Genomic DNA, 15992 nt, shown 5'->3' with positions numbered 1-15992 from the left:
AATATGAGGGTACAAATGAAGTAGTGATTAGTGATGGACCAGGTTTGTAAGGATCTCATATTGGGTCATTATCGTTTATCTCTCCCATTCGTATTTTTTATTTGCAAGACACTCTTATATGCTATCCAAATATGGATTGGGTTGGAAATCTGGATAATTGAAGCTCTACCTCAGCTTATCTAATTATGCTTGGTTTGAATCTCATCTCATAAAGCTCTAAAAAGCAACATGCCATTACATGATCATTTACAGAAGCTGAATACCGCGTGCTTGCAACAACTACTTCAGAGTCAATATGGATACTATCACTCTTTACTAAAATGAAGTTCTCTCTTCCTAAACCTCCATTGCTCTTATGTGATAGTCTTGGTGCAACCAATCTCACTTTTAATCCTATCTAGCATTCAAGAATGACGCATATACAAATTAACTTGCACTTTGTTTGGGACCTGATTGAAAAAAATTATCTCATTATTCGACATGTCCATATAAACGACCAACTTATAGATTTACTCACCAAACCTCTTTCTAGATAACGCATAAATTTTCTCAAGAACAAGATCAGTTTCGTCGATGGTAGCCCGTTCTTGCAGGGGTTTATCAAGGAAGAATAAACTGCCAACTCACGTAACGAATTACTGCAAGCTAACTCATGTAATGAAAGGTTTCATGACAGGTGATATACAAATTACTGCAAGCTAGAATCAAGGACCGGTTTTTGTATTCCTCTTTATTACTGTAAACTAGAATAAAAAATTAGTTTTTGTATTTTCCTTTACAAACTTTCCACACATGGTGACTTTGTTTCTCTACATGAATCAACTTTGAAAATTGAATAAATATACAGAATTCAAAACATCTGTTATTCTGTTTTACATCAGATCTTTTTATTTAATACATGCTATCTTGAAAAAATAACACCGACTCAGTGATTTTAATGTCTTTAAAAAAAAGTGTATGTAAAGCTTTAAGAAAAAAGAGAAAAAAAATTATAAATAAAAAAACAACTCATCAAATAGGTTAACATATTATGGTCATTTTCATGAACTAAGTTTTGAATTTTATGGTTTTTCTGAGTTGATTAATATTCATTCAATATATTGATATTATAACATTAAAGAATAACATTAAATTAGAATTTTTTTAAAGACAAACCCTATTTTTTATAGTAATCTGATTTGTATTTATATTTATCAGCATCGTAACTTTTATATGAGTTAATTAAATGCTAATCTAGGCAAGAAATGCAGACTGAGGTATGAATATTATCCTATTTGACCTTGTCTAATAACATTATCCCAAAAAAAATCTCAATGACATGTTTTTTTTTTACGTTAACTAAAATAACATTAATTATTATTTTTTTTAAAAAAGTTCGTAAATTATCACCTTATGATTTTGTTTTTAGTTTTTTTTTTAGGTTTTGGATTGATTATTTTTGTGTGTGTTATGAGTGTACCCTTGTTATTGAAGATAAGGCTTCTGAGAATGTTAATGACACATCAAATCCATACCTGCGCAAGCAATGGTTACACATACTCAATTTTTCTGCAAAGTTATAATATTTGAGATTTTTATATTATTATTTTTTAAGAGTTATTTTATTTGAAAATATATTAAAATAAAATTATTTTTTATTTTAAAAAGATTATTTTTAATATCAACATATAAAAAAATTCAAAATTATTAAAAAAATATTTTAAAACAAAAAAAAATTAAAAATGTTCAAGAATACCTTTTGAATGCTTAAATAAATAAGCGCTCCCATTCTTTTTTGTCGCTGGAAAAAAAAACCTCTGCCCCGCGTTATAGAAAGGAAGAACTAGCTAGTTAATTTTATATTTTTATTTTAAATTATTTTTTTTAATTTTTTAAGATTATTTAATATTTAATATATTGATATTAAAAATTATTTTTAAAAATAAAAATTATTTTAATATAAAAATATAATTATTATTATATTTTTAATTTGTTACAGTAATTGAACTAAAATTAATTTCATATCCTGTTTTATTTCTTTATCACTATTAATAATATGTTTAGAAGTATAGTTACATTTAAAAATATAATTATAATTATTTTTTAAAATATTTTTTATTTAAAAAATATATTAATAATATTTTTTATTTTTTAAAAATTATTTTAAGATTAGCATGTTAAAATAATTTAAAAATATATTAATTTAAAATAAAAAAATTAATTTTTTTTACAGTAACAAACACATATTAAATAGATGACCACAGCCAAGCTGGACAGCCCTGCTTTGCTGACCCCATCTCTCTCTGGATCACAGGCCTCTCTGACACTTGAGAATGTGGTCATTTAGATATATAAAGTCTCAATAAGTGAGATGTACAAATTATTTTTTAAATTAATTTTATTTAAAAATATATTAAATTAATATACTTTTATTTTTAAAAAATTGTTTTTAATATGAAAACATTAAAATGATTAAAAAATATAAAAAAAATTCAAATTTTATCCGACGTCTATCTAGAACATAATAATAAACAGGTAGAAAGAAGAAGAAGAAAAGCTGTCATTTTGCTAAATCCACGTACTTTTTTTCGTGCATTGGCATCTTCTTCTTCCGCTGCTGCCTTTTTATTTTCAGACAGCACATCCAGCGAGACCCACGTATTCAATCGGATATAAACAAATCGTACCTCACCCACTCCTCTGAACACCATTAATTTGTTAGAATAAGTACGTCCGTATAGCCATTTATCATTTTATATTTAATCATCGCTTTCTTTTCTTTTGGATTCCTAGTAATTTCTGCCGTGCATGCTAAGGTATAAGCCATCCAGCGGGGGCTCGGAGGGGACCCCTGGCCGATCAATCACCCTGTTCTAATGGCCCTTGAAATCTCTTTCTACAGTTATATATGAAGGTCGTCGCCGGAAAATTACCAAGTAATTATCATTTTAACGATTTAGTAGGTAGAGAAACTTGCTCTGTTTTCATTAAGAATTCAAAGCTAGCTCAATTCATCTTTAATCCGAATCCAGCATAGATCTGAAATCACCATAATTAGACTTGTCATGGGCAGGTAGTATTTGTGAGGCGGCTGGTTTTGACAAAAACGTTGGGCCCTTTGAAAAGATGGTAGAAAAGAAAGGGGTGGTGCCGAGGAGCCTACGACAGCAACTCATGTTTTCAAACTTGACAGTCTCTGCGAATCCTAGCCTAGTCTTTCATCTTGCCGAATGCCCACCAAAAAAGGGGTCTCTCTCCTCCATCCAGTCAAGGAGACCCGCGAAGAAGCATGGAATGGAATGAGAGAAGAGGAGACGAGAGGGAGCTATGCACGCCGGATTCTAGGTGACGTAGCGTTCCAAATACGAATCCTACTTGCATGGCTATGGGTCGGAGTTGTTAGATTCTTTCTTTTAACTCTAACTACTATTTAATTTCTCCTATTATCTTATCCCTTAATGCTAAAATAATCATCAATTATTAAACAAAACAAAACACTAAAACACTGCCATTTCTCTTCGGTGGAGAGCAGTTAGGCTTAGCAACTTGGCCATCTTTGTCTCTCCATAAAAAAACCCTAGAGTCCCTATGAACCCCTCCTTTGCTGCCAAGTGTCACCAACCCATTTCCAAGAAGGAAGACTCCTATTCTCTACCGCCTCTATAAAGTATAAACAAAGATACGAGTCCACTCTACATGACGATTCGCATTAAAAAAAAAAAAAAAACAAACAAACACAGCTCATGTGTTTGCAATGAAAACAGCTCTGTAACGCCCTCTTTCTCATGGTGTCATTGCCTGCAATAATATCGGCAACTTTCCTTCTCTTAAACAGTCATCCCTTCTCCACAATGCTCAAACTCCTCAACAAAAGGCTCAGGCGCCTTTATTCTCGTTTCCGGAGGCGTATTGGCCGTGGTTCCAGGCGCAAGGTTGTCATAAAGAAATTTGGAAAATCAAACTCCGAATCACAAAATAACATCAAAGTTGAGCCCGCCATTAATGGGTCTGCTGCTGTCCATCCAAATGGTCAATTGGGTGAGGAGAAGCCAATCAAGTTAGCAACTTTTAATGCTGCCCTGTTTTCAATGGCACCTGCTGTGCCTAAAACAGAGAATCCTTCGAGTGTTGACTATGAAGGTGAAGAGTTTGCAGACACTAGAAGGCCTATAAATAGTAATAAGCTACGCGCACAGTCTGCAAATGATCGCCCGAAGAGTATTCTGAAGCAGTCTCCCCTGCATCCAAACTGCATCGATGGTAATGAGAATCTCTCTAAGCAACAAAAGTTTGCTAAATCAAAGTTAAGGGTATCGATCAATTTGCCTGATAATGAGATTTCATTATTGAGAAATAGGCAATTGAGCTTCAGAGAAGAAGAAAAGGAGGGTGCTTCAAGTGTTAATATAAGTAGAATTCTGAGGGGAAAGGCTCCTATGAGGCCAAAAAGCGTGAGTTTTGCAAGAAATACGGGAAATGATGGGATCGATGGAGAGAGTTATAGGAGTACAAGGACAGTGCTTCAAGTGCTGAAAGAGCTGGATGCAGATATTTTGGCTTTGCAAGATGTGAAAGCAGAGGAGGAGAAAGCAATGAAGCCTCTTTCTGATTTGGCTGCTGCTTTGGGGATGAATTATGTTTTTGCTGAGAGCTGGGCTCCTGAGTATGGAAATGCTATCCTCTCAAAGTGGCCGATCAAGAGATGGAAGGTGCAAAAGATCTTTGATGATACTGATTTCAGGTATGTCTAATCTGTTTCTTTAGTCTCAATAATTGCAGGATCTTTTTAAGGAAACCTTGTTCATCTTCCATTCTCTCTCTTCTTTTCATGGATTTTCTCTCCTTTTATCACTTATTAGAGTTAGAAAAGACATAATGAATTTCGAAAAAGTCAGCAATGATGGGGCTGCTTTATCAAGAATTCTTTTGACTTCCACAGTGTATCTTTTCTTAATATTTGCAATGCATTTTTGTGATGATCTGAATTTTTGTATATTAGAATTTAGAACTCAGGATATGACATCATTTTCCTCATCATTTTCTTTTTCAGCTTTGCTTAGTACTTTCTAGTTGACTGTCATTGACTACAAAACCCAGTTTATCAGATTTTTTTTTTCTTCCTGTCCATGTCCCCGTATTAGCTGTTTGCAGTGAAGCAGTTTTTTCCTGTCCATGTCCCCGCATTAGCTGTTTGCAGTGAAGCAGTTTTTTTTTCAAATCTTACCAGATAGTTATCCACAAAGTTATTAACCAATCACTGGAAGTTTCATCTAGAGTTAGGACCACATTGGTAGGGTTGCGTTGTGTCTTTTCTAGTTTATTAAATTATTAGCACAATTAAGATATCATTGGAAGCTATCCTGATCTTTTAAAATTTATATTTTAAATAATTAGTTAAATTTTTAATTTTGATAATATAATTTATTCTTTCTAACTAAAAAAGTTGGTGATAGGTATTTAGTAAATTACGATGACAAAATGTTTAATACTTATATAAATATATTTTTTAGAAAAAAATATTTTTTTAGAAAAATACTCTTAAAGCTAATATATAATAGATAATAAAAATTGAAAACCTAAAGCTTGAAAGATTCATGGGATATCATATAGCCCATAAATCTTGTCATTTAATGGAAAGAATGGGGCTAGGTTGTAATTTTATCCTGATAACATTAATAAAAAAAATTCCTAACATATATATTAATGAGCGATACATATCCTTAATATTAATGCGATGAAAATTTAATAGACTCTTGAAATATTTTTTTATATATTATCTTTTACACAATATTAATATTAATGAAAATATAATGGGCTCTTAGAGGGCTTTAAGGGTATACGGAGAGCATGATTCGAAATGTATCTGAGCTTTTTCTTTAATTCGAGCCCAAAAAGGCTAGACTCTTTCCCTATGATGAGCTCATGGAGACTATGTATTTCCTTTAAGTTGAGCCTATTAGAGCTAGGTATAGTGAAGTCATGTAAGACGATAGGTTTTTTTTTTTTTCAAGGGGTTTTTTAGGCCTGTTAAATTTAGATTTATCAATAACTCCTAAGTTTTTGTGATATTCATATATAAAGACTTTTTTAAAAAAAAAAATACCTGGTATGATGAGTTTGTTGACTTTGTTTTGTTTAAGAAAAAGGGTAGAAACCCCGGGTATTATACCAGAGAGCTCATGTGTGGGGGCATATACCATGGTTGAAAAAGAATTTCTAATAATATTGAAGGGAACCTATATTGAAAAAATATTTTTAATAGGTGGAGAAACCCAGAAAGGAGGAGCTTGTTCTTAGAAAAAAGTTTTTACACTTAAATTTTTTTAAAAAGCTAAGGGAAACCCATAGAGATTGAGCCTTTATACCTAAAAAATATTTTAAAAGGTTAAGAGGAACTTATGTCGACACTCATACTTATAAAAAAATCTTGAAGGGCATACAAAAATCTAATGAGGGTCAGCCTACACTTAAATATTATAAGTTGAGGAGAATTTATATTGATGTGTATACTTAGAAAAAAATTTAAAGAGTAGAAGGAAACCCAAGAAAGGTCAACCTATACTTAGAAAATCTTTTAAGAGACCAAGGAAAATCTGTGGAGGATGAGCCTTTATACTTAGAAAATTTATAAGAGACCAATGAAAACTCAAGGAAGGTGAGCCTTATACTTAGAAAATACTTTAAGAGATTGAGGGGAACCTTTCAAGGGTTAGCATATATTTAAAAAATATTCTAAGAGGCCGAAGGGATCCTGTGAAGGGTCAGCTTTATACTTAAAAAATATTTTAAGAGACTAAGGGAAATTCATGTCGACGCTTATACTTATAAAAATTTATAAGGATGGAGGGGACAAACCCGTATCTACTCTTATACTTATAAAAATTCCTAAGAGGTAAGAGAAATCCAAGAAAGGTTAGCCTATGCTTAGAAAACATTTTAAGAGGTTGTGGGGAACAAATCCCTTAATAGTCGTAGAAAGAGGCTTATAGTCTTTTAGTCGATAGTGTGGGGCTTGAAAGCCCTTGCTAAAGAAAGATCATACTATAATGGGAGGCATGTTGCCTTTCTGGTGATAACTTGGGGCTTAGAAGCTCACTAATAGAAAAATATATCATTGAAGAGTGAGGGGTCTGCGGCTTACTTGGTGATAGCGTGGGGTGGGGGGGGCTTAAGAGTTTCCTATTAAAAAGTGATTGCATTAAAGTGATAAAGGTATATGACTTCTTTAGTATTATCATAAGGCGCAAAAGCCCCTTATTGAAGAATTATTGTATCTTTTGAGAGCAGGAGACCTGTGGCCTTCCTAGATGACATGGGACGTGAGAGCTCCTTATTGGAGAGATCATGCTTGATAATAAGAAATTCAAGATTATACTTGAAGATAATATAAGGTCTTAGAGCCTATCAAAAGAGTTGTGTTAGTTCTCTAGATTCCAATTAACCTTAATAATATATAGTTGGCCATAAGACAAAGGTTATGTTGCTTTATTGAGGTTGAATAGCTTAAGCTATCATGGAGGGTAGAGTTATTGCACTAGGGAGAACCTCTTTCAAGAAGAATGCACAATTGCATTAAGTAGAAGTCCTTCCAAGAAGATTATACAATAGCACTAGGAAAAACCCCTTCCAAGAAAATTGTACAGGAGTTCAAAAACCATTTATAAAAATTTATAAATAATAAATGTATGTTAGAGTTATGATTATTTTAATTTAAAAATAAATTTATTTTTTATCAAGGATAATATATCCTGAAATAATTTATTGAACTATAAGCCCTCTTATACATCTTTTAAAAATTATTTTTATTGCACTACAGAGACCCCTACTTAATCCTTTCTACAAACAAAGTTGCTAGATGTTAGAACTTACTGAAGTGGCAAAGCCTGATTTTGCCTCTTAACAGCTAACACAACCTTGATAAAGAGTTACATTTGGTTGATGGGTTGTTGGAAGTCTGAATAGATAAAAGTACTCGTGATAACAGGTTCATCTATCAAGCATTCTAGCCTAGGTGTGTCATGGTTGTGTGCCATAGAATGACTTGGAAATGTCATTAGAAAAAAATTCATAATTTTTTTTATCAGTTTTCCATAGACGACACCAATTAATGATGCCCTAAAAAAACCAAGTAGTTTTGGGCCAATGTTTATATATTAGATAATAAGTTAATCTCTTGTCCTAAAAAAACCAAGTAGTTTTGGGACAATGTTTATATATTAGATAATAAATTAATCTCTTGGTTCTGACAATTTAATTCATTCTTTCTAGCCAGGGTGATTAGTGTTTGGTAAGCCAAGGTCTGGCAATTTAATTCATTCTTCCTAGCTAGGGTGATTAGTGTTTGGTAAGCCAAGGTAGCTGGTATAATGCAAAATGTTTCTTTTGATGAATTGAAGGATTCTCTCATGTTTAAGAAAGTATTTTTTTGGAAAAAAAAATTATGATATTTTTGAAAGAGACTCTTAAAATTAATATGAAGTAGAGAATAGAGATTGAGAACCTGGAACTTCAATGATTTATGAGGGTATTATATATCCCATAGATCTCTTGTTTTTTTATGGAGAAGAGTGGTCGAAATATAATTTTATCCTGATAGCATTAATGAAAAGAATATTTTTGATATATTCATTAATGAGTAATAGATATCTTACATAAATATTAAAATAATGAAAATATAATATGTCAATGGAAGATTTTTTTATACATTATCTCTTACGTAACATTAATGTTGATAGAAATATAGTGGATTTTTAACGAATTTTTTTATATCTAAGGTAATAAAAAGAGTAAAATCCAAAATGTAGATAAGTTATTTATTACCTGAGGTAATATAATGGATTTTTTAACGGATTTTAACGGATTCTTTTATGGCTGAGCCTATAATGCTAAGCTATTTCTCTAAGTTGAGCTTACGAGAGTTCAGCTCTTCTCTTAAACTAATCTCATTAGAGCTAGGTACAGATATATTGTCTGAGATGTTGAGTTTTTGAACCTTATTTATTACCTTGAAATAACATTTTATGTGTGTTAAATTTGAATCTATCAAAGTCTTAGCCATGATTTGCAACAAAATCATGATATGCAGGATCTATCTTGAGATGAGATGTGCATTGCTATGCTATACAATTAAATTAATGGCTTTATTATTTACATTAATTGCTGCTAGCTAGCTATGACATGCAACCCTTTTCCCGGCAAAAAGCAGCATTCCATGAAAATTAGCTTACAAGAAGCAACGAGACAAACAGATAATGGTGCCCTTTATATAAAATTCATGCCTGACATCCATAACTAATCCCACTACACTGCAATCAAATTACTAGTGCTACAAAATTTAATTCATCACTTATTAAGAACATAACCTCTTCTCCTGGACAATTCTGATAATTCTATTTGTGAGAAATTAAATCGGAAAGACGAACGATGGATGAATTTCAATTTTCAAGCTTCAAAAAACTCTATTAAATGACAAAATGATCGAGAGACAAGGCATCTTAAAACTCATTCGAGCTTTTTTGGATGCTGCAGGAATGTTCTTAAGGCTACAATTGACGTGCCAAAGGCAGGAGAGGTCAACTTCCACTGCACCCACCTTGACCATCTCGATGAGAACTGGCGGATGAAGCAAATAGATGCCATAATACAATCAAGTGATGCTCCTCATATCTTAGCTGGAGGTCTTAATTCCCTCGACGAGACAGATTACTCTGAAGAGAGGTGGACAGACATTGTAAAGGTCGACCACCGAACTGTTGCTGTCATAGAAAAATGAGTTTCATGACCTTTCTTTATGTGATTGAAATATGATTGCTATTGCTCGTTTCATTTATGCAGTACTATGAGGAGATGGGAAAGCCAACACCAAAAGTTGAAGTAATGAGTTTCATGAAGAGTAAACATTACAGTGATGCCAAGGACTATGCAGGAGAATGTGAATCAGTAGTCATTTTAGCTAAAGGCCAAAGTAAGAAACATGAATGTTAATTACTCTATCTTCACGCTATCAAAACTTGTATATTTCTGCTCACAGCGCCATTACTTGGATACATGCAGATGTGCAAGGGACTTGTAAGTATGGGACTCGAGTAGATTACATACTGGCATCTCCAAATTCCCCCTACAAGTTTGTTCCAGGGTCATACTCGGTGTTTTCTTCTAAAGGGACTTCTGATCATCATATTGTGAAAGTTGATATCGTAAAAGCAAGGTGCAGCAGTCAAGAAAAAACCGCTAGAAAGAAACGGCAACCTAAACAGAAAGTTGTAAAGGTAACCGACAGTTCTCCGACAAAAGGTATATGGAAAACACACACATGAGAGAAGACAGATTTTTTCACCTTTTCTTTTGTTGGTACATAAATTATTTCAGTCTTGGTTTGGTTTCCTGGTGTAAAAGAGGAGCTGGGGATGGCGATGTTAGACCCGCTTCCACCCAGCTCTCTCATGCACTTTGTAAATCTTGTAACTTCGGATTAGCTAGGTTAAAAAATTTGTGGTTCCCTTTTTTTTTTTTTTTTAAAAAAAAGGTTTTTGGTTGGTTATTCATTTTAGACCCAAACTTTTTTTTTATTTGATAATTTCATGTTATGTTCACTTGATTTAAATTTTGGGTTTTCATATATCGTGTAATTCGTTGTGTTTACAGTGTCAAAAAATTCCCTAATTTTAGATTGATTTTTGCGGAATGAGATTATAATTTTCTTGTTAAAAAAAATTAAAACAATAGGGATCAATTTTAACATACAAGAAAAGAGCTATCATTCTCTGTTTTTTTTTTTAATTGTTCATAGGGTGCAAAAAAATTCACTTTGGTTCCTGATTTTTTTAATTAAATAACACATTTCTCTTCAATAATTATATTCATCATTTTTTTTAATGAATGTTTATTTTTATTGTTGTATAATTAAAATTATAAAAAATAAAATTATTAAATTCAATTATAAACATTACCTAGATAATGAGTTAAAAAGTTAACATGAATTAATCATAAACAATCTAAACAAATTATCATGTTAATATATTTTTTTAAATTTAGTACGGACGAAAGCACAAGCAATATAATAATAACAAAAGAAAACAACTTAATGGCTAGAGTATGGTAGGACACAATAATTCTAATTTGTATTTTTATTATTGAAGATAAAACTTTATTATGATTTTTTTATTTAAGAGGTTTACAACTTTTTAAATAAATTCAAAAATCATTTTAAATAAATTAGAAAACCCAAAAATAAAGAAAAAGTAATAAAAGTCCTAAAAAAACTATAAAAAACTAAAATCATTAATCTCAATATTTGATTTCCTAAACTAAATAGAAAAAAAGAAAATCATAAAAAAGAAAATATATTCCTAAACTAATTGTGTTTTTTGCTTAAAAATACATCATACAATGATTTTTTATTTTATAAAAATTATTTTTGATATTAACATAAAAAAACTATCTGAAAATAATAAAAAATATTTTTTAGCAAAATATTTTTAAAAAAATTGAGAAAACATAATTTGTAGTTCTCAAACAGGTACTAAATAAAATATAATAATAATTAAGATATTTTTTTAAAAAAATCCTTCTACTTTAATCTCTCTAGGTGTGAGAGAACTTGTCATTGAGTTTTAGTCATCATGCCATTGTTGTTGCCAAAACTCTAAAACAGTGTTAGTGTCCTTACGCTTTGTTAACTTATTTCATGTTGACTTAGACAAGGTAGACATGAAATTGAAAAGGAAAACAAGTTGAGAAACAATCTTAAAAAAATAAAAAAAACAATGACTAAATTTGATAAACCAAAAGAATCTAAAGAGGATACAATGAAAACAAAACAAAATTTGAGAAATAAATTGAAATAAAACAAATAAAAATCAAGAAACGAAAAAAAAAAAAAAAACTAACTTAAAAAGCTACTATAAAAATGTAGAGGGCCAAACATTAATTTCTAAAAAGAAAAAAAAAAAAAAAAAAGATGTTAATGATGCGTTGGAGGTTTGACAACTGTACACATTATATAAAAAGAAAGGGGAGGCCAAAACAAATCGAATGACTTGGTGGAATAACATTTTTTACCACCAGAGTTTTTGCATTTTTTTTAAATAATACTCTATCCTTCAAACCTAAGCATTATTGCCAAAAAAAAAAACTTTAAAATTACAAATTAACCCTTCAAGTTAAGGTTATGAAAATTTGAATCCAATAGTAATAGAGCAATTATATTGTAGCAAAAAATATGAAATGCCTAAAAAGACCCTAGACCATAGTTAAATGATTATTTGTTTTTAAAGATAATGAAGTTATTTTACTAAAAAAAAAACCAAGACACCCTTAACCATTCTATTTGAATTAATAATAAGTAGAGATAGATCATATAATAATATTATGACTCTAAGAAATATGTTTTTCATATGAACATTCCTATTAAATTGAGTGGTATGAAAGAACTCAGATAAGCAGTAAATTGAATGATAGAATATACACATTAAAATAGTTTGATTGTTTTGGCTATAATTTAATTATTTTATTAAAAATTCAGTTATATTTCAAAATAATTTTCTTGAGATTATAATGTTTCTGAATTATGATATTATTAAAATATTATATTTTTAAATCATGATATTTTAAAACTATATTATTTTACTAAAAAAATTTTATCCTATGATATTTTAGCATTTAATTGTATTTTGGGTTCTAACTGCACACTTTATCCAAAATATAATGTAAAATTAGCATTGATGTTTGTACAAGGCAACGGTCAATCTGCGGAAGGTAGTCAAACCTGGTTTCACAATTTCTCCCGGTCTCTCTGCCCATTTAACAGTTGTTTGGTCTGGTGTGCTGTGAGAGATGATGACATACGATGAACTTGATCGGAACCTTGAAGACTTGACCAAGAACGCCGCACATCACCAGCTCCAGACCCTCCACTCCATCCTCCAACACCAAGCTAGCGTTGGCTATCTTCAACCTTATCTCTCTGCCTGTCATGCCCCCGTCGATGCCGCTACTTTTCGAAGCCAGGTCCCTTTGTCTTCCTACGATGACTATTTTCATCTCATCAATCAATCGGCCAATGGAGACATTGATCACCACCAGCCCCTCCTCTCCGCTGATCCTCTCCTTTGTTTCTTCTACAGGTAATGCTTTGATTTCTTCTTCAAGCCCAATAGCAAAAAAAAAAAAATCAAGGAGGAGAAGAAAAACCTATCTTATATCAGATTATAATTTATGTTTTGATTTTGTTGCTCTGGTACCACTACAATGAAGCCTATCTTGTATCAGATTATAATTTATATTTTAATTTTGTAGCTCTGGCACTAGTACAATGAAGCCCAAATTGATCCCTTACTTTGATTCAGCTCTATCAAAAGCTGCCTCGTATAATGCTCATCAAGGCAGCGCTGCGATTTTTCGAAAGTAAGTTGTTTACTTTTAATTTTATTAATGTTTTTGCATTTTTTGGTTGATTTCTTATTCTTAAATTGTTTTTTATATTGGTATGCATAATCAAAGCTTTATTTTTTTTATAATTATTTATACATTGATTTAGATTAGTTCCACCACGACCTGAAGTGAATAAAATCCTTTGGTTTCTATACGCGGATGATGCTACAACTACAAGAGGTGGATTCAAGGTTATGGCTGCCTCTACATACCCTTTGCAAGGGAATAAGAGTAGAAGCAATTGGTCTCAAATTCTTTCTTGTATTAGTCCTCGTGAGGTTGTTTTTGGTTCAAATGTTGAGCAACAAATGTATTGCCATCTACTCTGCGCACTTAGGAGCTTTGATGTAATTGATGGGATTCGTGCTGCGTATGCGGCAGGCTTGATTAGAGCATTTTCACTGCTGGAATCCAAGTGGGAGAAACTCTGTGATGATCTCGAAAGTGGGTTTCCTAGTTTGGAAATTGCTGACGCGGCAATGAAGGAATCTGTTGTTGAATTTCTTGGTGGACCTCAAGTTGATTTGTCGAGGAGAATTCGAGAAATTTGTGCAGAAAGCAATTGGGGTGGGATTCTGACTAAATTATGGCCTAATGTTCGCTATGTTAAGTCTGTTACAACTGGAAGCATGAAGCAGTATTATTCCAAACTCAAGTACTATGCGGGAGATGTAATGATTTTAGGTGGAGATTATTTTGCATCAGAATGTTGCCTGGGTATTAACTTGGATATCCAGCAACCTCCAGAGTCAACCCGATTTGTCATGCTTCCAACCGCAGCCTATTTCGAATTTCTCCCCTTTGATTTGAATGAGAGCAGTGTTGTTGGTGAAGAAACTGTGGATTTTTCAGGTGTCGAGGCAGGGAAGATGTATGAGGTGGCTGTGACTACTTACAGAGGATTGTATCGATACCGTTTGGGTGACATTGTGAGAGTTGTTGGTTTTCATAATTCATCTCCGCTAGTAGAGTTCGTGATGAGAGCTCCTAAAACTGGTTACGAGATAATAACTGAGAAAGACTTGATGTCTGCTATGGAGAGTTTTCAGCATTCGATGGCAGCAGAAGTTGTGGAGTTCACAAGTTTCTCAGATTTTGAGTTAAGTCCAAAGCAGTTGAAGGTGTTCATAGAATTCAGAGAGGGATGTGATTTTCTACAGGAGGAGAAGTTGCAGGGATCAGTTGAAGCTCTGCAGAAGTGTTGTTCCTCTCTTGAGAATGGTTTGGGAGAAATTTATAAGGTGCAGAGGGACAGGGGAGAGATAGGCCCTTTGTTGGTATCTGTTGTAAGGTCTGGTAGCTTTGATGGGATATTACAAATGGCCATCAAGAATGGGGCACCAGCTGGTCAATATAAACCACCAAAAATCATTAGGAATCGTGAAATTGTTGGCTTTATGGAAGAATCTGCTGTTCTGACAATAAGCCTGGATTCATTTCATGGATAAGAAACCAAATAACAAGTCAGGAAGTCGCAAAACCTCGTGTGCTTCAGGCTTTTGTTTGTGATGGAAATATGTTTTCAATTTGGGTGTCCTCAATAAGTTTCGAGGCCGCAACGCCAATGTGGCGTCAAACAGAAACAATAAAGTGAAAAATCCAAAATAGAGAGAGGTCAACTGTTGTGCAGATGGCCTGGCTCATTTTGGGATAGGGTTTAGGCTGGGACAAGTAATTTTAGGCTTTCTTGTTGGTTTTTGGGTCTGGTCGTTTTGCCCTCTTGTAATAAAAAAACACAAACAAAGAAAAACAAAGAATGAAAAGTGCAATAAACAAAGAAATATCCTGGCTCATTTTGGGATAGGGTTTAGGCTGGGACAAGTAATTTTAGGCTTTCTTGTTGGTTTTTGGGTCTGGTCGTTTTGCCCTCTTGTAATAAAAAAACACAAACAAAGAAAAACAAAGAATGAAAAGTGCAATAAACAAAGAAATATGATTTATACTTGGTGAAAAGAAAAAATTTACTGTGCTCATGGATTGATTAATAATATTCTATTTATTATTTTTAGCAGGTTATATATATTTTTTTATGTTGTTTTTTTTTTCAAGTTAATTCAGAAAATAACTAATAAAATATTATATAATATTAACCATCTCTAAATATTTAATTAAAATAGTAGAAATAAGAATGATAGAATGTGAAGGACGCCGTCGTGAATTATTTGACTACTCTTTCAAAAAAAAAAAAAAATGTAACACTTGAGCATGGATTTGTACAATGGCGATATGGAGCTGAAGAAGATTCAACACATAAAGGGCACACCGATAGCGTTTGGAGCTTAGTATGGAATCCAGCCACTGAAACTTCTAATATTGCTCCTGTCTTCGCTTGAGTAGCGGTGATATGACTGATCGAATCTGGAGCAGACCCCTTCCAATCGCCTTTGGCACTGCAAGGTTTTCTTTTTTCCTTTGTTTATCTTTTTTTTTTTTAATTTAATATCGAGGAACTCGTGCCACTACCCTCGGCTGCAAGTCAGATAAACGAGTGGCCAGTTTGGCGCTAATGCCACTTGAAACACATACTAGAACTGTTGGGTTGGGTTCCTCGATATCTAGGAAATTGTTTCATTTAGTTGATT

General features: G+C 32.4%; 2 protein-coding genes across 2 annotated transcripts; both read left to right on the top strand.

The window, feature by feature from the left end:
- The first annotated feature begins 3363 nt into the window (after positions 1 to 3363).
- LOC105132076 (DNAse I-like superfamily protein) lies at positions 3364 to 10316 on the top strand. The gene is made up of 4 exons (XM_011035360.1): positions 3364 to 4720; positions 9508 to 9715; positions 9814 to 9943; positions 10033 to 10316. Exons 1-4 carry the CDS (start codon positions 3765 to 3767, stop codon positions 10293 to 10295), a joined length of 1557 nt encoding a protein of 518 aa, XP_011033662.1. The 5' UTR covers positions 3364 to 3764; the 3' UTR covers positions 10296 to 10316.
- A 2408-nt stretch (positions 10317 to 12724) lies between these two features.
- LOC105132075 (probable indole-3-acetic acid-amido synthetase GH3.6) lies at positions 12725 to 14936 on the top strand. Its single transcript, XM_011035359.1, has 3 exons — positions 12725 to 13103; positions 13276 to 13383; positions 13517 to 14936. Exons 1-3 carry the CDS (start codon positions 12814 to 12816, stop codon positions 14856 to 14858), a joined length of 1740 nt encoding a protein of 579 aa, XP_011033661.1. The 5' UTR covers positions 12725 to 12813; the 3' UTR covers positions 14859 to 14936.
- The last annotated feature ends 1056 nt before the right edge of the window (positions 14937 to 15992 follow it).

Source organism: Populus euphratica, unplaced genomic scaffold (assembly GCF_000495115.2).
Source record: "Populus euphratica unplaced genomic scaffold, PopEup_1.0 scaffold26.1, whole genome shotgun sequence".
Lineage (NCBI taxonomy): Eukaryota > Viridiplantae > Streptophyta > Magnoliopsida > Malpighiales > Salicaceae > Populus > Populus euphratica.
The sequence above is the reverse complement of the archived record's forward strand: the minus strand, read 5'-3'. Positions and strand labels throughout refer to the sequence as shown.